Source organism: Akebia trifoliata, chromosome 12 (assembly GCF_017979445.1).
Source record: "Akebia trifoliata isolate Shusen 1 chromosome 12, ASM1797944v1, whole genome shotgun sequence".
In the NCBI taxonomy this organism is placed as follows: Eukaryota; Viridiplantae; Streptophyta; class Magnoliopsida; order Ranunculales; family Lardizabalaceae; genus Akebia; species Akebia trifoliata.
In genome coordinates, this window is record NC_141386.1 from 3,076,003 (window position 1) to 3,101,477 (window position 25,475).

At 36.1% G+C, this 25,475-nt stretch overlaps 3 protein-coding genes and 1 pseudogene across 6 annotated transcripts; 2 read left to right on the forward strand and 2 right to left on the reverse strand.

Moving 5' to 3' along the window:
- The first annotated feature begins 530 nt into the window (after positions 1 to 530).
- LOC147388622 (uncharacterized) lies at positions 531 to 3,316 on the forward strand. 2 transcript variants are annotated; one of them, XM_086419122.1, is made up of 3 exons: positions 531 to 689; positions 1,539 to 1,738; positions 2,851 to 3,316. In XM_086419122.1, exons 2-3 carry the CDS (start codon positions 1,557 to 1,559, stop codon positions 3,035 to 3,037), a joined length of 369 nt encoding a protein of 122 aa, XP_086275248.1. In that variant the 5' UTR covers positions 531 to 689; positions 1,539 to 1,556; the 3' UTR covers positions 3,038 to 3,316. The 2 variants fall into 2 exon arrangements, with proteins under 2 accessions (XP_086275248.1, XP_086275249.1); XM_086419123.1 differs by having other exon boundaries at positions 532 to 689; positions 1,550 to 1,738.
- A 1,179-nt stretch (positions 3,317 to 4,495) lies between these two features.
- Positions 4,496 to 11,273, reverse strand: LOC147388623 (ferrochelatase-2, chloroplastic-like; annotated as a pseudogene). Its single transcript, XR_015170591.1, has 9 exons — positions 11,134 to 11,273; positions 9,540 to 9,843; positions 9,300 to 9,443; positions 8,983 to 9,084; positions 8,297 to 8,399; positions 8,055 to 8,182; positions 7,800 to 7,952; positions 7,520 to 7,620; positions 4,496 to 5,805 (listed from the first exon to the last, which is right to left on the reverse strand). The product of XR_015170591.1 is annotated as a ferrochelatase-2, chloroplastic-like (transcript).
- A 3,227-nt stretch (positions 11,274 to 14,500) lies between these two features.
- LOC147388624 (CRM-domain containing factor CFM3, chloroplastic/mitochondrial-like) lies at positions 14,501 to 17,149 on the reverse strand. 2 transcript variants are annotated; one of them, XM_086418817.1, is made up of 6 exons: positions 16,512 to 17,149; positions 16,248 to 16,346; positions 16,025 to 16,166; positions 15,618 to 15,836; positions 15,432 to 15,521; positions 14,501 to 15,304 (listed from the first exon to the last, which is right to left on the reverse strand). In XM_086418817.1, exons 4-6 carry the CDS (start codon positions 15,702 to 15,704, stop codon positions 15,251 to 15,253), a joined length of 231 nt encoding a protein of 76 aa, XP_086274943.1. In that variant the 5' UTR covers positions 15,705 to 15,836; positions 16,025 to 16,166; positions 16,248 to 16,346; positions 16,512 to 17,149; the 3' UTR covers positions 14,501 to 15,250. The 2 variants fall into 2 exon arrangements, with proteins under 2 accessions (XP_086274943.1, XP_086274942.1); XM_086418816.1 differs by having other exon boundaries at positions 14,501 to 15,310.
- Positions 17,150 to 20,506: 3,357 nt separating this feature from the next.
- On the forward strand, positions 20,507 to 24,572 carry LOC147388625 (putative phospholipase A2 homolog 1). The gene is made up of 4 exons (XM_086419352.1): positions 20,507 to 20,680; positions 20,770 to 20,809; positions 20,948 to 21,067; positions 24,131 to 24,572. The coding sequence occupies exons 1-4, from the start codon at positions 20,579 to 20,581 to the stop codon at positions 24,307 to 24,309; spliced, it is 441 nt and encodes a 146-aa protein (XP_086275478.1). The 5' UTR covers positions 20,507 to 20,578; the 3' UTR covers positions 24,310 to 24,572.
- The last annotated feature ends 903 nt before the right edge of the window (positions 24,573 to 25,475 follow it).

Below are 25,475 nucleotides of genomic sequence, written 5' to 3' on the forward strand. Positions count from 1 at the left end.
AAATATAATTGAATAGATTAAAATTATCTTGGAGGTTGAAGAGTTTCCTGCCCTATCGATCCGTCCGTACCAATAGCCTAAGTTGCTACTGCCTTTATTCTAGAATGAGTGGTAGCTTTTCCACCCACCCTGCAAACCACGGATGTTGACTGCACAGAATCAGAATGAATGAAGTACCAGATGATTGATTTTGGAGAAGTATGGAGTTTTGGCTATAGATTAAAGTTGAGGGCATTTGAGTCTTCCCCCTTAGTCTATTCAGAAGACTGAAGTCAAGGGATGCATATCATCATTCTCAAAACATAGGGGGTATCTCGTATATTCAGCAAAAGATAGGGGAGTATGTCTAAATCACCCATATTTTTATTGATTTACAAACTGGGTCAGTAAAAAGGAGATTGTAAATTAATTATCATAGATTCTGAAAGAAATCAGTTTCGCAAAACAATCTAGACAAATGGTTTTTTGAATTCTGGAAATCAATTTCCATCCATAATCTAAATCTGAGAATCCAAGAATTAGAATCTAGTTCTGTTCTAACAAACGGACCCTTACTTTCTTCAAAGGGTCAAAACTACCCCTCTAGTCTGGACTCGAGAAGTAAAGTGATCTTTCTTGCGGTTCTAAAGAAGGCACAAAGCGAAGGAGCGGTGAGAGAAACAAAGGCTTATTTCCATTCTTCGCCAAAGGTATTTAATTTCTCATAAATCACCCTTTTTTTTCTTTTTGGGTTTTTCTTATATAATAATTCTCTCTCAATTCTAGGTTTTTTTTTTTTTGATACTGATCTCTTCATTTTATTGTTGTTGATGTTGTTGTTGCGAAATTTTCTTGATTTTGGGTTCGATTTCAGATCGTCCCCATACATAGAATGAATCAATGAATGTTTCTTTTATCTAATTTAGGGCTTCTATATCAGTTTCATTCATTTGAGATTCGATATTTGGTTAATTAGGTTAGGGTTTTGACCAGGATGTTAGATTCTAGTAATAAAGGATCAATTTTTATCCTTTAGGGTTTGATTTGTTCCTTTGTATCATAAGAGATGGATGTGTAATCTGAGGTTTTTTATGGTAACATAAGAATTGAAACAAGAAAGCCTTGATTCAGAAACTGGGTTATATATCATTGATCTGAGTATCAGCAAGTCCTAATTCACCAATCTAGAGCTAAAATGTGAAAATCTGTAAGAGAAAATGTATCTAAAAACTGTTGAACCATCCGAAAAAATATTGGTAAGTGATTTGGCACCCTTAATTTGATAATGTGGGAAATGTAACTTTGTCTTTCACTAAGAATCGCAACAATCCATTTGATCAAACTTAGGGTTTCTCTCTAAACACTTCCACCAATGCGTTTCAGCGTGCGGCATGAGCATAAAATAACCCACTTTATCGGACTTAGATTATATTGGTGTTTATGTTGATATGGAATTCGTAGAAATTTTTATGAAATTGGTTTTTTTGTGATGTTGAGATGCCTGACATGCTTTTAAACTGATTTTTTGATGATAAGAAGTAATATTTATTTGTTGTCAGACTTAATTTAGGGAGTCCATGGCATCGAAGTTGCATCAATTGCAATCCAAGGCCGTTCAAGCCTCGCAATTTGTGGCAAAGAACGGAAGTACCTACTACAAGCAATTGTTGGAGCAGAACAAGCAATACATCCAGGAGCCCCCTACCATTGAGAAATGCGAAGTACTTTCAAAACAGTTGTTTTACACCCGCCTTGCGAGGTTCGTTTCTCTATCTGATCGGTAATCTCTCTTTAGATTCTGTTTCATGGGTGAATGTGTTGGAGTTACTCAACCCCCAAGGGTTGGTGAGATGGCCAAGACCATGCCTTAGGAAGCGGGGGTCTTGAGTTTAAATCCCCCCTTAGGGCCCACCCTCAAGGATTCATTCCAAAAATTGCCTGGTTTCAAAGGTGCTCCAGGAGGCTCTGATACCTTGGTTTCAAAACAGAAGTGTTGGAGTTACTCATGCATTTAAATTTAACATTGCGTTTGGGATCATGTGTCATCTATTTATTCAGGGCTTTGAAACATATTACTCTTAGTAATCAAACCTACTATGTCTTATAGTTTATTTCTCACCCCTCTACGAATTCGGGGCTATTTGGTGGTTTTAAGTTCAGTATTTGTTATAACATTCTAATTTAGAGCAATGATATACTAATAGATATTCCTACATTCAATATGTGGACATTTTGAATCATCTACTTATTTGGCAAATTACTTGCGGCTTATGTTTGTCTATGGCAATACCGATGGACAAGTTTGTTTTACTAGGTTTGCTTCTGTTTCTTGGGGCTCTATATGTTTCGTAATATGTTATTCTTCTCCATAGACGGATTTCAAGTTATCTTCTATTCGTTTTTAATCCATTCACCTTAAATCCAATTTAGTCTAAAGAAATGAGTTTTTGATCAACATCTTCTGTAATGAACATCCATTTTCTTAATAGTAAATAAATAAATATAATTCTTATCTCCGTCTAAATTTAACTCATTCACTGAGATTGTATTCCACTTTAGATTTCTCAACTCAATGGGTTAGGATCATATTTTTTTCTTCCTGTCTCAAGACTTTAAAGCTTCCATCAGGATTGATGTATTAATAGTAAAAGCTTGCAAAATCTAGGGTTTTCACTGTACTTTAGAGATTGCTTTTGCATCGTGCGAATAACAATGTAAGATTGGTATCTTGAGCCACTGAAACTAGGTAAATGTTTTCTATTGGAAATCACATTCGCGATGGTTTGTCGACTGTGAAAATGTATGTATGCACATCCTCGTATTTATATATATACATTCACGGATCAAACTGATTGGTTTTTTGTCTTACAGCATTCCCGGTCGTTATGAGACATTCTGGAAGGAACTTGATTATGTCAAGAATATATGGAAAAACAGGCAAGAACTGAAGGTTGAGGATGCTGGCATAGCTGCTCTTTTCGGGATCGAGTGCTTCTGTTGGTTCTGTGCTGGCGAAATTGTTGGAAGAGGATTTACGTTCACCGGTTATCATGTCTGAGTCTGATCTTTCCTTCAAGAAAACTGCTTCTGTGTTTGCATTTTAAGCTTTAGTTTCCATGGGTGATTTGATTCACTGCCCTGATTCTACATTTTGCAAAATTTTGTTTTTCCTGCTAAAGAATTCATAGCTGACTTGAGTCAGCGAGCTAAGTGTGTTAGTCTCAATAATTTGCGGATTTGATAATTCTGTTGACTCATATGCAAAGTATCTCCCAACAGTAGAAATCTTCCCATTCAGGCAACAAAATATGGAATAAACATTATTGTGATGGGTTTACGTTGTGTTGTCTTCCTTTCCCCGGCTTTCATTGCGCTTTGCCAAGTTCCGGTACTGCATCTTTGTGTGGCTACTGTGTCAGACACTCAATCAACCATCTTTCTGTCAGACGTGCGTGAGACTACTGGCTAATGTTGTATTGGAGCGTATCAAGTTTTGGCTTACGCCCAAACTTGGAATTCTTTGTCTTGTAAAGAAGTTGGTCCGGCGGTAAAAGCTCTATCTTGATATTAGGAACATGCAAGGAATTACATTGGTCGTGCTGCGTCGTCATGACGAGAAAATCATTTTCCTAATGGGTAGTGTCAAAATATATTTTCCTACCAAGATAGAAACATTGCTTTCTCACGAAGAATGATTTTGTGAAAAATGGGCAACCATACACTTACAAATCACATTGTCCTGTGAATAATTTCTCAGCCAGTTTTCCCACTGGATTGAGCTGGAGCAGATCCTCCTTGTAGTACTTTTCCTATTGTCCATAGAACACAACATTGAACAGTATAATAATAATAACAAACAATTCAGTCCTCTTGAATTCATGGTTTAGATTAGATTTAAAAATAATAAATAAAAATCTTCCTTTTATTTATTTATTTATTTAATTTTTGGTTTGATCAAGTGTTTGAAAATGGAGGGTCATTGAAGTCTCATTATAGGTGTTTGACATGGCAGTGCACAAACCATAGATTTTGAGGCGGGCTCCGGATGGATTGAACTTCTTGTTTGATTGCTCGGAGGATGCAGAACAGCTTCGCTCGCTTCGTTCTTCTCCTTCCCAACGATGCATGGCAACCTCGACGGATTTGGTAGGGCTGAGTGAGGGAGATTGATCGCTTAGCTGCTTTGCTTAGCTCGGAACGATGGACAGCAGATAGCTCCGAACACAAGCTATGACTGATTAGCAGTGCACTGGTCATTCCTCAATTACATTGACCCTCCTTCACAGAAGTGGTTAGATTCTAATTGAAATGGACATGTAAAGCCTGAAACAAATTCATATTGAAATAATTATTTTAAATGCTTTGCCCTCCTTGATATTGAAGCAACAGTATGCTCCAGACAATTATTTAGCTCCTACCCCAGCAACAGTATGCTTTGCCCTCCTTCTACCTTTGTTTTTGTCCTTTGGTTGTCGCTGGCTGTTGGGCGTTAGCCAACTAACTGCCTTTTGGTCCCTGCTGTCTACCCGAAGAGAAGTAATTAAATGACTGGTCCTAGCCCAAGGAAGTAATTGCTTAATAGCTTGCAATCCTTAGCTTCCATAGCTGCTGTATTCTCCCGGTCAAGGAACGCTTGGAAAGGGAGAAGGGGGGAAAGATGCTAAACTTACAATGGTCGCCCCCTCCCTTGCTCCTTCAATCCCAATGCCGAGCCAAGGAAAGCTACACTCTACATCCAAGCGCAGAATACCATCGCCTATTGTCATTAAGAAATTAAAAGAAACCTCAAAAATGGAAGAAAGGGGGAAAAGTGAGGAAAAAAACAGATGTAGAAATAGAAATAACTTCCGATTCAGCATTTTCCAACGATATATACCCCCATAAACAACATATGTCTAGGATGGTTATCCCTCCTTTGTTGTCTCTTGTCTCTTCCCCTTCCCAAGAATACTCCAAACTTTTTGTTTCTTTTCTCTTATACCCTTTACAGCTTTGTATATTATTTTTCCTCCTTTCCCCTTTTTCAATAATACCCTTTCAAATTTATTAATTTTCCTCTCACCCCCTGATCCCAAAGAGGGTGCTGGGCAAAACTCTAGTTAAACAACATTGGAGATGGTAAAAAGAGTGTCCATAAATTACAAAATAACCTTGAACGATAACATTATCATGAATTATAGTACTTAATTCTTAAAAAATGGGCAAAATGATAAACATTACCAAGGAGACAAGACAAGGATCCATCTCCATACATTTCTACTCTCAAAGCACATCTATACATTTTGTATAATATTTAAAAGCCAAAATATCACTAAATTTGGCAAACATCCTTTGCACATACCCCTTACAAGCAGAAAAGATCGGCTACAAGATATAAAAAAATCACAAAGACGATATCCTTCCAACTAAAACAAATCAAAAGAATCATTCTCTTTTGGCTACCCTACCCAACACTGTTTTAGCAATCATTCCCTGTAAATTGTTGTTTGAACAAAACTAGGCAGTGATCACAAGGTAGTTCCTGAATGCAGATACAAGTTTTGGAGAGAAGAGTAAAACAAATGCTAAAATTGAACCGAAAAACAGTTTGATTACGTATCTCAATGGATCAGTGTCAACTTCTGCAGATGCACTCTTTGCAGTTGAAATGGCCGTTGCTAAAGGGAAGGCTTCTATCACGGCATCTGCTAGATCCAAGATAAAGGAAGATGTGCACCCCTGTGTTGGGACTCTACTCTGCCCCAGTTCTCAATCCCGGATTCAAGAGCCAAGTGTTTGTACTCCATATCAATCTCTTCCAACGTCTCTAAATGTTCGCTTACAAAGCTGAACGTTAAAATAAACAGTTCCACAATATTAAAAACGGTTATCTATCAAAATAAATCGTTTCAAATAGAAAATTCAAAATCACCTAAAATTTTCTCACTTGAATGAAGAATAAGAAATCAAGAAATGAAGACCCATGGAGAGTTAATCTGGGAATTTGGATTCCAAGAGATGGAAAAGTGCCAAATTGAATTGTTGTGTTAGTTCACAAAGGAAACTACAGACATGAAATTGATAGACGTTTCCTCTCAATGAACAGCATTGTACAGTTTAAAATAGGCTACTTTCTTGGTAAACTTACAAGAATAGTTCTCAGTTGCTCATTTTTCTGAAAATTTGGAATTTAAGTACATGTAATATTTGGATTAAAGAACACTTGGTAAAAGAGTAGAAGTGTTTGACATTTATAATATTATAACTACACTGTTTGAAGGTAGCAAGAAAAAAGGTGGCTTTTCCTGATGATCATGGCATCCAATTGGGATTATTGCATTCTCTTAATGCCTCTCTACTAAATCCGGCTTCAAACTGATTGAAGGTAATTTACAATTTTTACCTCAGACATTAGAAAGCCTATTGACTAGAATGCCATGATTATTGCCAGATTGCAGACCATTCGACCCTTTTCATCATATGGTGGCCGTCTCATCAAATCTGGACTCGGTACTTAATTTGGAAGGCTACAAGAAAATTCATGGTGAAGTGATTAACCCAAGAATCTAAGAAATTGCTTTCTTTAGGACGATCATATATTGGTCAAATATAATTACACGCTTCTCTGACCATCTGAAAGGAAGGGAGGATCTGATGAGTTCATCAATTCAGTTGTGATTTTTCATTAATTAAATGAGGTGGATTATTGATGGGAAGTCCAGGAAGGTGAGATCACCCAACAATTGATTAGCAGATGGGATAAAATACAAACCTTCAATAATCAGGAGTGTCATGCAATCTTAACACCTGAAAATTCCTGAAGCTTAAACATCGGCAGTCTTTTAAAAGACAGTTTAAACTCTAGGGCTGAAACTTGGACAAGCCTGGGCTAAGTTATGTAGAACATGAGTTGAGCCTGGGTTAACTCAGCTTGAGGACTCATGCAACCCAGCTCAACCCGAACTCGAGACTATATAATAGTATAAATATTAATATATTAATTATACATTTTTATTTATTTAAAAAGTATTTTTTAATTATTTGGTGGAGGCCAAGATGACTGCTTATGTATGGATAGTGTTGGTTTTGAGTTTGTTTGGCTTATGGATATTGTTGTGATCTGTTGTTAGGGATGACATTATTTACATTGGTGATGTTGTATTTCTTGTTTAAGACATAAAATTTCTTTGCTGATCGAAACAAAATTTAGCTTGTTATGAATCCAACCTGCCAAAACTACCTAGCTTGAGCTAACCCGAGTTTAGAAGCTCAAGCTCAGTTGAGCTTGGGCTAATGAGCTCAGGTTTGATGTTCGGTTTGAGTTGAGCTCCGCTTGAGGGCTCTGCCAATTGAGGTGAGCCTGATCTACTATCCAACCCGCCCAGCTTGCAGCCCTTCTTTAAACCAAGCAATAACAATGAAAATAATCTCTCTCAGACCACTTCCAAGAAACTTTACCAATTAGAGGAAATTAAAATGCTGAGTAGTAGTACCACTGTTTCAAAACATTAAGTAGGGCGAACAATGATCAACATTTTTTTATAAATTAAAAAGAACATACCTTATCGGAACAGCTAGGAGACTCTTCACACCTCTCTGGCCAAGCTCAACAAGAACCTCATCAGTATAGGGTTTCAACCACTGAACAGGGCCAACTCGACTCTGACAAAACAGCGCTAAGGTGGGTGAGTTGCAACACTAAATAACTGAAATAGATCCCAGTCTACAGATGAAGGAAAAAAGGAGAAGAAAACTAAAACAATGAGTAGGAAAGTCAAAAAAAGAAAAAAAAAACAAGATGAAACCTAGTGCTTGCATAAGAACCTAGGTTTTAAACTAACCTGGTAAGCAAGAGTATGGTCATTGTCAATTCTTCTAGCTTTCAACTCTTGCATGATCAAGCTGATGCACTCCTCCATCTGATCTCTGTATGGATCTCCCGCATCTTCAACATAACTAACCGGTACCCCATGTGCACTGAAGGATATCATCACCTAACATTTTACAAGAAAGGTAAGCAACCCACTTATTGAAGCGAGAGATGTCGACCGACTGTATTCACTTTGTTACACAAACTTATGAGCAACAGAACATACCTCCCCAGGATTAGAGAAACTTTGCAACTCTTTCTCTATCAAGCCAGCCATTGATTTAATATAACCTTCACGTTGATACCATGACTTTATAATAGAAACTGGTAGCCTTGATGGATATGAGTCTTCCCCAAGAAAGAACAAATTAATAAAGTAGGTTAAGGAACACTAAATGCAAAAAAAAATTAACTACAAAATCTGAAAAATGGAATTAAGAACTGAAATAGGGTGAACAGTTCGCCACCTGAAGATTCTTTGGAGAAGTCTAATGCTTGACCCACTTGTAGATATGGAGTACTGGGGATAAAGAGGTAGTACAACAAGTCTTATAATTTTGTCCTTCTTGATCTATCACAGAAATGCAAATGTGTCAACTGATGATGATTACCAAATTGTTTTTCAGATGAACATCGAAGTTGTTCAGTTCAAACTCGACTAGCCCATATATGACCTCAGAACACCATTAAATCATGCTCAGCATAACAGTTTCAAATTTTGTAGATGAGTCTTCTAAAAATTTTGGGCTAGTCAATGATATACAAATCTAATCTCATGTATGTTTTTTGTTGGGAGAAGTTTTCTTTTCCCCCATTTAAGTAAATCAACCGAGATGGTGACCAAATCAAATTGTTCATATATTAGTGATTTTCTGTGATTTAAGCTCATTAGAATTCCAAAATTAATCATTTGATTCCATACTAATAGAAAAGAGCTTGAGTCGAGAAAAATTGGTTTTCAATATATTTGATCAGAATTCTATTATAATCACTTGCTAAACCTTATAAGACTGACTCATTGGCATCTTTAGTGAACTTAAAGATAATACAAACCTCAACAACAATATTAGTAAAGAAAGCAAATATCCCCCCCAAAAAAAAGGAAAGTAAAGCAAGAAAGCAAAGAAAAACCATCACAAAATTTAAGGACTAGCCTGATGAACGGCTTCCTCAGTAAACGGGTACCAATATCTCATTCTAATGTAAACATTTGCAGGCATTTTCTTTGCTTCCAAAGCCATTTTCAATGCATGTGCCTGAAACAAATCTCTCAAAAATTTCATAACTCGCACGTTCACAAACCATATAAATACACATTAGAAGGTCAATAGCATCTCCTAAGGACCTAAACACTTGTATTTTCACCAAATGAAGTGACACAAATGATGAACTTTTTGTTTGATCTACGGACAAAAAACCACCCTAATTTTACCAAAACAAACTATTTCAAGATCGAGAAGCAAGTATTTACCTGCTCATCCGTTATTTTCTGCAAAGGTGAACTACCCCCTATGGCAGCATACCCTTCTTTCCTTTTTGGAGCCCTAAGAACAGAAATCAGTTGTGCCAATGGTCGCTGAAGAAACTGGAAAACCCTGGGAAGTCGAATTATATCCTGTCACAATGCAATAGCATCATTAGTATAAATCTTGAACTCTCTGACCTTATAAATTTGACATGGGTACCACATGAAGAAGATAGAGTAACATACTGGGTCCGCAAATAAATTGAACAAAAATGATTAAACATCATGAAGCGTCTTTTCTTGTGCAGCATGTGAAGGAGATTCCGAAAGAATTTCACCAAATGTGCTTACTCCAGCTAAGCAAAATGTTTGCCCAAGTGGGTTTCTCTTATGAACAGGGCTACAAAGATATGATCCCCCAAGAATCCCCTTTCTTCTATCACACAAGTCAGAAGTTACAACCGTAAACACCTCGTCTTTATGCAAATTCTGTGATCCTTCAGCTGAACAGCAGCTTACAGAGACGAAAGACATGGTTCGATTGCATGACCTGAAACAAACAAAATGAATCACAACCTTAAATATCTAAGGTATCCATACCAACCTGTTGCATAGGTATCTTGTATTCAGTTTGTGATTGAGATCCCAGTATGCAGATTGTTGCACACGGTCGCCCAGGCCAAAAAAATTCGGGGGACATAATGTGAATTATTTATGTTTCTAAGGATATATTTATCTAATCAGCCGAAGTATAAATATACTAGAGTTTGCCAGTGCCTATGGCACGGGCATCCTCTTTGGGGTTAAAGGGGTAAAGAGGAAAAATAGTAAACTTATAGGGGTATTATTGAAAAGGAGAGGAGGAGGGGAGAAAGAGGAAAGACAGTAAAATTGAAAATGATAAAAAAGAAAGACAATAAAGTAGGGTAGTGTGGACACTGCTTCATTGTAGCTGGTGTGAGACTTTTTTACCCCACAATTGTAACTAAGTGGAGAATGTGTTTTTCTTTGTAACCTATAGTTAATTTATTGAAGAAGATTGATCTCTTCTGAGTAGGTGGCCCAAAAAAGGGTGAACCTTGTAAAAGCTGTGTTTGTGTTTTCTTCTTTATTTTGCATTGTGTGCTAGTTTTCTTACCGATCCCTCACTTTGAACCTCAAGATTCTATCTTCTTCAATCTTCAAATCTCAAAAACAAGATAGGGTTTTTAGGGAGGTCGAAGTTGATGGATTTTTGGGAAGAAATCCACAATCATCATTTGTGGATAGACATCCATATAGAGGGATATTCGACAAGAATTTGAAAGTCTTGGTTTTTTTTAATGATTAAGTACTGAATTTTCTAAATTCTTAATAAAATGAGCAAAAAGGCATAATAGAAACATCAAGAAATACAATTGAAAGCTATAGAGTAGTAAAGATTTGCAACAAACAGGGGCGGATTTAGAGTGGGGGCACTTGCCCCCGCAAGAGTTTTCAAATTCTATGGATTAATGTGCTATTGTGACAAATTTTAGCAGTGGACAAACAAATTTACCACTATTACCTACACAAATTTTTTTTCCACTCTTAGTTGCCCCCACAACTATTTTTTTCACTCTTAATTGTCCCCACAATTTTTTTCCTACTCTTGGTTGCCCCCACACAAGCAAAATCCTAGCTCCGCCCCTGGCAACAAATGTGGATAAATGATGATATATATAAATCAAATCAAACTCACTATGATCAGCAAAACATCTAACATGATTTCTAATATCAATCAATCAATCCTAAGTACTACTTGAATCACTTTAAACTAACAAAACGATCAGAATTGCAGTTAAGAAAGTAGAGATCTTACATGGACACATTATAGTTCCAATTGGAGGTTTTAGAGCTCGCTATTGCATCAATGGCGTCGATTTCTTTTCTCACCAGTAGCAGAGGAGAGAGAAGGTTTTCTTTCAAAAACGAATGCTTATTACCAACAACCAACCTCATACACCCACAACTCAAAATGCAACGTGGCAACTCTATTATGTCTTTGTTTCTTACTCATTCACAATTTAATTTTTCAGACTTTCATTTAATGATTATATTATAATTTTTAATATTTTTGTTTTTTTTTAATTTACAATTAATTAGAAATTATGATTAATAATTAATAAATATGATACTTTAGTTAATCATCATCATTTTTTTCTTTTAATTTATTTATAATTTCATTATGTAAATTTAGAAACACATTTTTAAGATAAATAATTATAAATTTTATAATCTTTTATTAAAATGGAGCAATAATCATTAATTAAAAAGTCTCATAAAAATTTGATATTAGAAATCTATATAATAAAACACAATGATGGATCCCACTCCAACTATAATTATGAAACAAAAACATTCCTTCCAAATAGAAAGGAGTGGGTCCATAATACATTTTCCTCTTTCTCATTTAAATTTTATTGTCTTTCATCTTTTTCCTATTTTTAAAAATATATTTTCAATCTTACTATTTTTTTTAAAACCCATTTTTCAATCATTCTTAATAATATCTTTCCAATTTTATTGTCTTTTCTCTTTTCTTTTATTCCTAAGTGAGAGTTAATTTTCTAACTCAACGTAATAGACTGACTCAAAAAACTCACTAACGTGGCATATGCAAGAATCGTAGATTTTTTTCTCAAGATACACAATTGCACATCCCCATAAACATGTGCAGTTGTGTATACCGAAGGAAAAAATCTACGATTCTTGCACATGCCACATCATTGAGTTTTTGAGTTAGTTTGTCTAAATTGATTTAGAAAATCATTACACTTCATAATAATATCTCTTGAACTTTATTATTTTCCTTCGATTAATGTTAGAGTGACCTCAGTAGGGAACACAGGGGACATCTTGACGTGGTGGCGCGCGCATGCCCGCAAATACGTTTTCTCTGAGATACAAGTAAAACGCATTTACAAACATATGCATGCCACCACGTCTAGGTATCACCCCATGTGTCCCCCACTGAGGTCATTCCAGCACAACTCTTTTCCTTCTTTGACATTTTTAACCCCAAAGGTTGTTTAATAATATTTGTCCAATGTTATTATTTTTCCACTTTTACCCCCCTTAACCCCCAAAGTGGTAGGATCTAACCCTAGTTTTGAATAAGATCAAAGAACAAAAAAAGAATTTTAATAAAATGACTTACCAGGTGGCATACTCAATCGAATCATTGACGTGGCAAGTTCGATAATTGTAGATATGTAAGTCTCGGTATACATAATTGCACTTCCCCATAAAAAAGTGTATCCCAAGGGAGTTGTGTATCTCGAGACGAAAAGATTTATTGTTTCCAAACTTGTCTAAGTCAGTGAGTCGATTGAGTATGCTTGACTCAAAAAAATAAAAATAAAAATTGATAATCAAAACAAAGTTAGGCTTTCCAAAACTACTAATTCAGACAAAATCGAGGTCAACACAAGTTTAGAGGTTCAAACTCGAGTTGATCTTGAGTTATTAAGTTCATTCTCAATGTTCGAGTTGAGTTGAGGGTTCCTAGGGGTGCAACTTGGTCTGGTTCAAACCGAGAACCGAACCAAACCAATAGCTTTGGGGTGGTTTGATTTGGTTTGGAACAAGTTGCGTTTAGTTCCGGGTTACGAAAATGGAGAACCGATGAATTTGATTTGGTTCTCGAATCAAGCTTGTATAGAGCCAAACCAAATCGAGAACCGACCTCTTATGCAATATATATATATATATATGGGAGCGGTTCAGCGGCCCTAAAGTTTAACAAGTTTTGTGCCAAGCTTTTCCGACCGTTCGATCAAAATGCATCCAACGGTTTAGATGGATTTTTACGGTTTTAAAACAAAAACGTATTTAATTACAACCGGCTCCCTGTAAATTCTTAATTTTTTGTTTTAAATCCCTCTTTTGTAAAACAAAGCCCTTCTTCTTCAAAGGCCTCTCCCTGTAACCTAAACAGACAGACTCCCTCTCTCTCTCTCTCGCTCTCGTTACAGCTCGAAAGACCCCTCCCATCTCTCCCTCTCTCTCTCTCTCTCTCTAGATCTGGTTCGAACGACCGTTTGTTCAAAAGTTTTGGAATGACCAAACGGTTCTCTCACCGTCGTCGTCGCCATCAATCTCTCTCAACCCTCTCTCGTCGTCGCCATCAATCTCTCTCAACCCTCTCTCGAAAGGGTAATTCTTTCCCTTTAGATGTTTTTGCTGTTTTTCGGCATCCAGTCAGTCCCATGGTTCACCAACCACAATTGTTTTTTTCAACCTTGAGAAGTATGTCAGTTAACTGGCAGTTTTGTTTATGTATCAATTTATGGATTTTTCTATCTTGGATGGCTGTGCAATATTACATTAAAATTCATACATCTGTTAGTTGAAACCATGGATCGCCATTTTGGGAATGTGGTAAGTCTTTCACTTGTTGCTCTTTTGATTAATATTCTTGGAATTTATTTTGTTTGCCACATTCTCTCTGATAAACTAAATTATGCAGTGTGAACTAGACATCATGTTCCATCTAGAGAAGACACATTTCATGCTGGAGGAAATGGTCATGAATGGGTGTGTTGTTGAAACAAACAAATCAACCATTCTGTCACCGATACAGCTGATGGACAAAGCTTCGTAGTAGCCCATTCCAATCAGATACAATCAGTTCTTTGTTGTTGTTTCAAAGTGGGACACTCTTTGCTTAGAATGAATGGCTGAGATGGAATTGTCTAGCTTCCAAATTTCTTATGTTCTTAAGGTGGTTGAGCCATCGTTTCGTTTGGAGGATTTAGTTTACTTGGTAAATGTTGTGTATCAAACTGAGCCATCATTACGTTCCTTTATTTTTGGTTGATCGGTTAATAATTGCATTCCTTCATCTTAGATTATTTGTATTTTGTAATACCTTGATTCTGTCCTTGATGCCTTATATATGGCATTCGAGGGATCGTGCAGCCTAGGAAACATAGAGTTGAGGCCCATCAAATGCGGCATTGCTAGCAAATATGTCCCAAAACATGTTGTTGCCACCTCAATTCCTTGGGGTTCTATTGATAATCCCCATTGAAGAAAACACCAAAATCCCAAAGATCAAGAGAAACAGGAAAATCAACAGAAATTAAGAGAATCCCCATAAAGAAATCTGAAGAAAACTTCAAGAAACCTATAAAAATAAAATGAGCCAATGTAGCATAAATCAATCTCCTTACATCAACTGAATACAGCATTATTCATTGTCTGACTTAAGCATTAAGAGGTTCTATATCAAGTACCCTGTTGGCATGAAGGGTTGGTTTCATTACCACCTCACCAGGGAGTGCAGATAGTGTGAAGTAATGACTTATGAATATCTCCAGTAGGTATTCCAAGTGTTTTTCCAAATGAAACCCAAAGTCCGTCAATACCATTTCAACCCAGTTCACTTTCGGTACACACCGATCTTTGTGGCAAGTTCTACAAAATCTTGTTTTATTTTTGGCTGTAAACCCTCATCTGATTTTCATTGGAAATAGAGATCCCACATGTTGGGAGCTCTCCGACTGCCACAATTGGAAAAAAAAATCTAGCTCAAGCGCAATATACAAATTTTCATAATAGAATAAATGATGCAAGTTTTGTTGCCAGTGGAGTCTTTATTTACAAAATCGTAATACATGTAAACAAGAATTGCATATTAAATACTTCTTTTTCATTTGCCCCAAAAAAGATTCCTGGATTTGATGCCCAAGCCGAAAATGCAAAGCCATTGGCTTATCTCACCATTAAGATCTCCCATGGATGGTTTAGGAGAAAGACTCATAGAGTGTAAACCTAAATGCTTGAGTCTTCTTGAGCGCATATCTTCTATCATGGATTTCCCAACGAAGATTTAGAAATGTTCATCTTTTCCTTTGCAGGAATCTCAAATTCTTACTCATTTTATAATTTGAATTGGCCTCGGAAGAAAAATCTCTTTCAGGTGAGCATCTCAATCAGTGTATCCTCTTCGTCATCATCCCCATATGTTCCAAGATATGCCTCTTCACCTTCATCTTGATAAGAGAAACTCAGTTCATTATATACACAAAGACATGCCAATCTCAAAATAAAGATGGGATTCCTGTTAACATGTAATTAATATGATATGGTAGGCTACAAAACACACTCACGCACCTCCTCAAAGTCATCATCAGAATTATAAGCATCATTCAACCTCGAGTATAGTTTTTCGTTACCCATTTCCTTAACAAACTCGATCTGATCCTGTAAAATTCATGGTGTCGGGAGAAATGGTCATAAGAAAACAGGTATGTTCATGCCATCAAACATAAATTACCTATCAATGAAAAGAAATCATACCAATTTAGATTTTAGCAACTCAATTATATCCTGAAGATCTGAAATAAGATGCTTGAGTGCCTGCATATAGTAATGATTTGCTGCCATGGTTCAGCTAGGGTACCAGCCACCAAAGGACCTATCTGAGCCTTTGCAATTTTAAGCTCCAACTGAGCCTTTGCAATTTTAAGCTCCAACTCTTCTTCATACTTTGACAATTCTTCTTTTCGAATGTCGAGTCTGGTTTAAAATTAACAAGTGCAAGAAGAACAATAAGAAGCATGTTCTCCCATATCTAAGAAAATATTGATCAGCAAAAATAACATTAAAATTTTGATTGGAATTATATCAATTTGAAGATCATCAATAGAGTTTTCACACAAGCATCACAATGCCACAAGTTGCAGAATGTTGGGACCAGAACTTACTTCTTATTAATCAAACTCTGCTAGAAGAACAGCCATCCCCTTCTTGTCAGACCTCATAAGTGGCTTCTTAAGCTCTTTTTCAACTTTCTCCAATGCATCCATCATTGTAGCCTCTGCACCAAGTTCATCGGTGAGGCCTCTCCTGTAAAAACATGTAGTACATAAGGTATGAGTTGCAATGCACATACTATAAGAAAACGTCCAATTGTCTAAAGGAACATACCTTATTACTTATATCTCTAGTCATTTTTGCATTAGTAGCCTCTTGAGCAAGCTGCATATTCATATGTGCCTCTGCTTCCTATTCTTTTCGTTTGGTTTCCTGCAAGCAACCAGCCTTGAATGTTAACATGTGCCTATATCATGAAAGTCATTATATGTATTTGCATTCTTGAAAACCAACTATGAAATGCTTCTAGAAATGCCTTCACACCACTATGAAATAAAAAATAAGATAAATTAAAGCAATAAAAACAAACAAACTCACCAGTCTGCTGTCATTCCCTCCTTGCTTGTGACAGCTCTAAGAGCAAGAACATGAGAATGTGTTCTTTGATCACCTTGCACACCAACTGATCTTATTGGCAAAAACACTGCAAAAGCTTGCCAGATGGAATCATAAAGTCCTGCGTCCTTGATTGACTGAATATGCAGATTTCCAAATATCCATATTGAGATGTTTTGAAGGGCAGATATTATACAAAAGAAGAAAAAAAAATCCAGAGTATTTGAAGACGGCGATGGCGAGAATCGTCCGTTTGGTCGTTCTCTTTGACGAAGGTTTCAAAGGGGGTTTTGAACTGTAACAAGAGAGAGAGAAAGAGAGAGAGACAGAGAGAGAGAGAGAGAGATTGATTCGTTAGGGTCTCTGCTCGTATTTTGTTTCTGAACGAAGGAAGAAGAGAGGGATTTGTGAGGGACTTAAAATAGACGATGGCGAGATCTGGGGTTGTTCGAACTGGGTTCTCTTGAGAGAGAGAGAGAGAGAGAGAAACATGGGAGGGGTCTTTCGAGTTGTAACTAGAGAGAGAGAGAAAGAGGGATTTGAAGTAGAGCTCGTCTTCGTTTCTGAACGAAGGAAGAAGAGAGTCGAAGAAGAGAGGTTCCTGTTAAGGGAGAGGGCCTCCAAACAGAATACAAAGATGTTTGAGGGGGCAGTTTGTAAAAATGCAATTATTTAAGTTAAAACCGTGTATTCAATTTAACCCGTCGGATGTATTTTGATCGAACGATCGGAAAAGCTTGGCACAAAACTTGTTAAACTTTAGGGCCGCTGAACCGCTTCCTCTATATATATATATATATATATATATATATATATATAGGGGACGGTTCAGCAGCCCTAAAGTTTGCCAAGTTTGGTGCCAAACATTTTTCAAAATATGGGTTAGAAGCTTTGGAATGAGCTGATTTTTTGTGAGGATGATCTCTATGATGAGGAGATCATCCTCACCAAAAATCAGCCTATTCCAAAACTTCTAACCCCATCAAAAGTGATTTACAAAAATTGGACGGTCCACGATTCTTCAACTTGTAAACTAGGGTTAGAAGTTTCAAAATGAGCTGATTTTTTGTGAGGATGATCTCTTCACCGTAGAGATCATCCTCACAAAAAATCAGCCTATTCCAAAACTTCTAACCCTATCAAAAGTGATTTACAAAAAATGTTTGGCACCAAACTTGGCAAACTTTAGGGCTGCCGAACCGCTCCCATATATATATATATATATATATATATATGGGGGCGGATCGTGGGACGTCTCAAAAAACGTCTAAGAAACAGATGCATGGGCTTCGTTGGATTTTGGGGGTCTAACGGTTTGGATCGCCTATTTAAGCAAGTGTGGGACAACTGAGACGTCTCAAGTTTGTTTTAATTTTATTTGAGGTATTTTCAAATACCTCCTTCCATTTTTTTATTATTATTGAAACTCTCTCATTCTCTAAAATAAACTCTCATTTTCTCTCTCTCTCACACGTCTCCTGGTCTCTACTGAAATCACAGAGAAACGATTGAAGCCCACGCTCTCACAACTCTCTCTCTCTCTCTCCAGCTTTAAATAACCGCTCCCTATAAAATTTTCATTTTCTTCAATTTCTTTTGAAGGATTACCCATCAAAGCTTCTTCTTCATCTTCATCAGTGGGTTGGGTTTCAAAGTCTTGTTCTTGATTTAGACTGTTGGGATGGATGTGATCAGGGTCTTGATGGTTATGCCTTGAGGAGTAAGTGATGATGAGTACTGGAGCATCTATTATGCATCTCTTAATTTGCTTTTCTATTGAACAACCTTTTGATGTGCTACATCTATAATAGCCCCTGTGAAGATCATTAGAGAGAAAAGGCAGTGAGATTACTTGATGTGGGTATTTAAAATTGTTTGTCAATATTTGATAACTTCTCTCTTAGTTGTGCAATGATTTTGAAAATTTCAGGTGTTAACACTTCAGGCTTCAAATTTAACATCAGAAGATCTAACCTTAACAGTTCTTGCTCCAGCATCATTTACTCCACCCCAGTCAGTGGTGTCGTTAAATTCTGCACCATCAACACCAATGAGCCCATTTGTTGGCTTCTCTGAATTTGCAGGAAGAATGAGTGGAGATAGAGGCAGTACTACTAGAAGAAGATCTGTTTCTTTTAACGAGATTGCAGTCATATTGAATGCTATCCACCATCTTCAATTCTTTTGAGAGATTGTTTATCTTTGGTTCGATATTTTTTAGAATTGGAAAAGCTCAGTTGAGTTTATTGTGATATTGGGGCTTAGAATTTTTTTCGTTCTCAATTCAGAGCTTGGCACGTAGACACTATCAAATGCAAAACGTAGATACATATTCGATATCCTTCGTTTATGATGGCAAGTACAACAGATGCCTCAATTCATCTATTTAGAAATAAATTCTTTACTTTATATGATTTCATAGTTCTGATCTTGCTCTTAGGGTGGAACAATTTTATATTTAATTATTTCTAGATCAATTATTTTACTCAAACTAGGAAACACCAACACTACTCTTAGATTAAATTGATTTATATATAGAACACTAGTGATTATTTTACTCAAGTTGAAAGTCGTGGGTTCAATCACACGAGATGCATGTTTTCTCAATGTAGTTGAAATTGCCTTAGTTGTTCTAAGGGTTAACTCAGTTCGACGCTATGGGTACTGCCCTGTACAAGTAATCAGTCCAACAGAACAGACCAACCACCTTTCCTAACAGAAAGAAATCAACACAAATTGAAAGAAAAGTAGAACAATGTATAAGAGTTTTAAGTCACAATTCATATTCTGCATATCAAAGCTACAAACAATATTTGACCCAAAATGGCTACATGCCCATCCCAACAGTCTAAATCAAGATCAAGACTTTGAAATCCAACCCACTGATGAAGATGAAGAAGAAGCTTTGATGGGTAATCCTTCAATAAAAATCGAAGAAAATGAAAAATTTATAGGGGGCGGTTCTTTGAAGCCGTAGATTGAGAGAGAAAGAGAGAGAGAGAGAAAGAGAGAGTTGTGAGAACGTGGGCTTCGTTCGTTTCTCTGTGATTTCAGTATAGACCAGGAGACGTGTGTGAGAGAAAATGAAAATGAGAGTTTATTTTAGAGAATGAGAGAGTTTCAATAATAAATAAAAAATGGAAGGAGGTATTTGAAAATACCTCAAATAAAATTAAAGCAAACTTGAGACGTCCCAACTGTCCCGCACTTGCTTGAATACGCGATCCAGACCGTTAAAATCCCAAAATCCAACGAAGCCCACGCATCTGTTTCTCAGACGTTTTTTGAGACGTCCCACGATCCGCCCCCTATATATATATATATATATATACATAATAATTATTATGAATTATTTTAAGAGTTAGTACATAGATTAGTGATCTTTTATGGATAAACTAATGGTTTTTATAAGATATATTTGTGATTTATTATATGAAATTATTTATTTATTTTTTCATTAAAAATTATTACTTATAATTTATAAAATATTTACAATCCGTAGAATCGAATCGAACCAAACCAAACCGACTTTAATTTGGTTTGGATTGATTTAATTCTAATGAAATTTGATTCGATTCTGATTCTTATTTAGTTGAATCGACCTATGTCGGTTCAATTCCAATTTTACCTCAAACCGAGTGAATTGAACCAAATTGCACCCCAAGTTCTGCCCGTCGAATGGTCCTCGGTATATCCTCCAATGGTCAACGAACTCTAGTTAGCGATTTCTTTATTAAACTTTTGATACAGACGTCTTTGTTGAAGACTCAGTCTAGGTCGTCAATTTGGCAAACACGTCACACAGACTACTCAGTACATGCCACGTCAAGTATACAAAGCTAGTTTTGTAAATTAGGGACGTATTCAATACACGTGGGAACATGCGATTGGTTATCCTAGATTTCTGTGAAAAAAATTTTGTGAGCAATTTTTTTTTCCACGTCATATTCTCTTATTCATATTTTTGGGATTATTAAGATCTAATGCAATAAGCAAAAAAAACCTCCCAAAACAGAGGGAACGAGAACGACGACGAACATCAAGGAACAATGCTGCGTGGTCTTGCATGGACACGTGTCACCGCAGCGTTCATCTGCATCGTCTTCTTCTTTGTCGTAGAATGCTCCACGAATCCTAATTCAAATCCCCAGGTGACGCTTTGTAATTTAATTTGAAGCCCTAAAAATCTCTGTTACTGAATTTTCAAAACCCTAATTTTGCCCTAATTTCTGAATCGCAGATCAATTGCAGCAAAACCTGCGTTGCAGAGAATTGTAATTGTAAGGCCTTTGGATCTGTTCTTAATTTTGTTTTGAAGTATCTTATGTTACTTTCTTTGCTGAACTTAATTTAATCTTTCATGGAAATTGTACGTTTTTTTTTCTTCTAATTATGTTTAATTTTTCGATTAATTTTAGCCATCGGAATTCGATATGGGAAGTTTTGTGGAGTAGGATGGACTGGTTGTCCAGGACAAAAGCCGTGTGATGATCTTGATGCATGTTGTAAGATTCATGATGAATGTGTGGAGAAGAAAGGTATAATTTTGTTCTCCTTTTTTTCTAATTTTGATAACTTGTTTGTGAAATAAATTAAGTTTTTGGAGAATTTCAATTGTCTCGAGTCCATCTCTTTTACTAATTTTATCATTATTGTTTGAAAAATCAAAAATGGCGTGCCAATTAATGTTTAATTACCTCTTTAAACATTAGGGTTTGGAAGAATTATAGATTGTTTTTGGTGATTTATATTCATACCTTATAATTTTAATTTCATTACGAAAAAGAAGGTTGAGAAGACGGGTAATTACTCACACCCAAACACATAGGGTCCCATCTAAAGAAAAATCCTGAAATTGAGAAGATAGGTAATAACTCGTGCCTGAATGTATCCTAATTTTTCGCCCAATTCTTCTTCTGCGGTAGGAGTTAGGACCCTTAAAATTTCTCTTTATGCCAACTTTGAAATGAAGACAAGGTGGATTTGGGAAATTTTTATGAAAGCGTTTCATTTGATTCTCTTCCATGCAAGTTTTATTTTCCCTGAATGTATCCTAATTTTTTACGCAATTCTTCTTCTAATGATCGATTCAACCTCTGATCACTCAATGCGTATGAAACAAAGTAAGAAGTTTATTGAAAAATGAAATTCTCTTTGTTGAGTATCTAGTCTTTTGAAACCTTCAAGGTTTGGTTTGCGTGTAAAGTTGGAAAACTATTGGAGCTAGAAGAATTTATTTTTACTGAACTATTCACAAATTTGGGATAGAGAACATTGTTAACAATTGAAGGTCGAATTCTGAATGGTGACCAAGAACTAGATGTTTGAGTGATCATTTTTCTTCAGACCCATTTAATTGCCATTATCATGAAGAAAAAAAGAACTAGAATTTGAAAGAAAAAAAAAACCCTATCTTCTGCATGGAACGGGTGAGTATCACTTACTTGATAATAACAACTTTTAAATGTGGAACTCAAGCAATTGTCATTGCCCTTCTGTGTTTGGGGAAACATAAGTTATAATCAAATAAGAATTATGGGTTCAACTAATGTAGTAAGCAGAAGTGCCAACTTTGCTTTTGGTGAGATGTGTGAAGTGTTGTTCCCACGTCTTAGGTTCAAATGTCCTTGAACCCAACGTCACCTCCTTGCTAACCAATAACACTTTACCTATCAAAAAAAAAAGCTAGCATGTATGAATTTGTAATGTATCTGGTGCTCGAGCTAGTTTATACTTTATTGTTCAGTCGGGGTTTTTAATTATCTAGTTTTTTTCTCCTCCTCGGATTTTCTTAACATTTAAGAAAAAGAAACATAGCTATTTGGATCACTGAATTGAACTTCAATGGAAGTTATAATCCAAACTATTGACCAGCTGCCCTTCAATGGGGTTTTTTTTTTTTTTTTTTTGTTGGATAAACTACCATTGCATTGCAGCCATGGAGGTACTCTCTGTAACATTGGAAACGACACCATGTGAACCTTTTTCCGAGTTGTTTTCTCCTAAGGGAAATTTGTATTTCTTGATGGTCTAGGAAATAATGTGACAAAGACATCATCATAATAATGATGCTCGTGCTATGGTGTAACAAGTACAGTTGTTGTTGTTGTTGTTGTTCAAGGTTTTTTTTTTCAAAACAAAAATCAAGAGAAATGGCGGAAATGAATCTTCAATGCCCTGTGTTCTCTTGTTTTGTGGGTATCACGATGATACAATATAGGACATTTAGCAAAAAAATTCCATAGGTTTATGACAATGGAAAAAAAGGGCCACTTTATTTTTAATACTAAAAAAATTTTCATTGGCTACAGTAACTCGTGTTTTTGGACAAAAATGCCCTTCACTTCATCTTCTCTATTAAACCTTTTGTAAATTACAACTTCCTCCCTTCTAACCATTTTCAGATTTTACGAAGGAGAGAACTCTCCATTCTCACTCCAAAACCCACCAAATAGCTATTGGAACCAACATCAAATGTTATCCCTCTCTGTCTCTTTCTTTCATTTCTTTTAACATCCTTTGTATGGAACACATGGTTCACCAAGATGTTGGTTGTTCCTCACAGCCAGATCCTTTTTGATGATTCCAATAGCTATTTGGTAGGTTTTGGAGTGAGAATGGAGAGTTCTCTACTTCGTAAAATCTGAAAATGGTTAACAGGGTGGAAGTTGTACTTTACAAAATGTTTAGTAGAGAAGATGAAGTGAAGGGCATTTTTGTCCAAAAACACGAGTTACTGTAGCAAATGGAATGTTTTTAAGTATTAAAAATAAAGTGGCCCTTTTTTGCCATTGTCATAAACCTAGGGAATTTTTTTGCTAAATGTCCTACAATATATGCTTTCTTACTTCTGTTATCTGCATGTATCTTCCATTTTTCTGACAGTGGTGTTATATGGAAGGAATGGTATAGTTAATGTTCAACTAGAGCATCACATTCAAAGAGCTCATACATCATCGATATGGTTCTCTCCTTGAGCAATATGGATTAGTGATGATTTGTTTTTGGCTCAGCTTTGATATTTAACTATAATAAGGACGGGCATGGTGTTGAATAACATTACGTTATATGCGTATGAGTTACTAGTCATTTTGGTTTTGCAAACTAAATTTCCGTCCTATCGGACATCTGTGTTCATCTCTAAACAGGACGTACGCTACATGCACCACCTGTCTAAATGTAGTTGGAAAGACTGATAGAATGGAAGAACAGAATGATTAAGGACATAATAATCTCAATGCTCAAGCCACATCAATCTGGAGAGCTTGACAGATGGTTAGAATTTTCTGCATCTAATGGTCCTTCTATTGGATGACCAGATTGATGAGCTGATGTTGTCCTCTGTGTTTATATGTAGTGTATAATGATCTTGTGACTTGAATGTACTTAAGCTTGTGTTAGGTCCTAGTGCTTTGTACATGAGGAGGTGCATCAATATGACATTGAGTGTGTCATAAAATCTCAAATGATCAGACATATATATCTCATCGCATATAAGTAATTAGTTATATAAAGTAAAATTTATTGGTTCTTTAGGTAGAACGGTACTGATTAGTGTGTGTGCGTGTGTGTTTTTTTTTTTTTTTTGTGATTTTTGTCAGGGTTGATGAGTGTCAAATGTCATGAAAAGTTCAAGATCTGCATAAAGAAAGTGCAAAAAACTGGAAAGAGTGGATTCTCTCAAGATTGCCCTTATGAAACAGCTATGTCTACGATGATACAGGGTATGGATATGGCCATCTTATTCAGCCAGTTGGGAAATTCAAAGCATGAACTATGACTCGGTATTTTAAAATGCTTGGATAGGACTACTTTAAAAAGATTGGATAGGAGGAAATCCTTGCTTATTTCTTCAAGGAAAGTATCAATTCACAATTGTGGCAATTTTTTGCTAGAGATCAATTTGTCATTTATGATTTTTTATTTTAATTTTTCGTTTTTCCGGATTCATCTCTGTGAATCCTATTGCGGAGCATTTCTTTTATAAATGTTGTTCATGAATGATCTCTATAGATATTTATTTACTGCTATGAGCATCATTAACGTCAGTGGTCTGAAAATCAGCTCAATTGAATGATCCTCACCACTCCTAAAGTTAAAAAAAATATATAATAATAATTACTGGCCTAGTGGTTAGAATTGAAGGCATTGGTGAAAAATAGTCATTCTATGGGATCGTTGAGAGCATATAAATATGAATATTGCCAGGCTTGGCACATCCATCTGTTGTTGTTTTGGGCCTAAATAGGGTCTCATATACCAATTTTCTGTGGATATGCTGGACTTTTATTTGTGCATTGTTGGAATTCTAGCTCTCCTACTGTTGCTGAAACCTTGTGGTGTAAAGAATGGTCTAATCTACTTTTGAAAGGATTTGTAGTTCCGAAATTAGCTGTTTTTGTGATCATCCGCACCAAGAAAAGAAAGAAAGCTTACTCTCATTTCAATGTCGGTGCCACAGATTCGTGTATAAGTTGTTCAATGTCGGTTGCACAGATTCGTGAATAAGTTGTTTATGCAAAAATTGCGTACAAATAATTTACGCCAATAGAGGATTGGAGATGAGACAAGGACTTATCTTTTGTTGTTCCTTCCAATATTCAAAGGATTAATGTTGAAGTGACCTCAAGATTGGACTTCACATCACACACCCTGACGTGAAAGTATACGGGATTCATAGATGCATTTCCTCAATATACAAGTGAAAAAACATTATGGTTCCCATCCACTTTTACATCAAGATGTGTGATATGAGGTTCAATCTTGAGATCATTCGAGCATGACTCTATTCAAAGTCATGAAAAGTGCTGTATAAGTTCATCATTTATTTCATTTTTACTTCAATGACACACCAAAATAGACTGATTTTTTGAGAGGCTGATTCCAACAATGAGGATAATGTCAACAAACATTAGCATAGAAGATAAGGGTCATTGCTTGTATATC

Coding starts and splice junctions, on each gene's coding strand:
- LOC147388622 (XM_086419122.1), top strand. CDS start 1,557: ATGGCATCGAAGTTGCATCAATTGCAATCCAAGGCCGTTCAAGCCTCG. Junction 1,739..2,850: donor TTTTACACCCGCCTTGCGAG/GTTCGTTTCTCT, acceptor TTTGTCTTACAG/CATTCCCGGTCGTTATGAGA.
- LOC147388624 (XM_086418816.1), bottom strand. CDS start 15,704: ATGGCAGCAAATCATTACTATATGCAGGCACTCAAGCATCTTATTTCA. Junction 15,522..15,617: donor AGTTGCTAAAATCTAAATTG/GTATGATTTCTT, acceptor TGAATTTTACAG/GATCAGATCGAGTTTGTTAA. Junction 15,311..15,431: donor CTGATGATGACTTTGAGGAG/GTGCGTGAGTGT, acceptor TCTCTTATCAAG/ATGAAGGTGAAGAGGCATAT.
- LOC147388625 (XM_086419352.1), top strand. CDS start 20,579: ATGCTGCGTGGTCTTGCATGGACACGTGTCACCGCAGCGTTCATCTGC. Junction 20,810..20,947: donor CGTTGCAGAGAATTGTAATT/GTAAGGCCTTTG, acceptor GATTAATTTTAG/CCATCGGAATTCGATATGGG. Junction 21,068..24,130: donor TGAATGTGTGGAGAAGAAAG/GTATAATTTTGT, acceptor GATTTTTGTCAG/GGTTGATGAGTGTCAAATGT.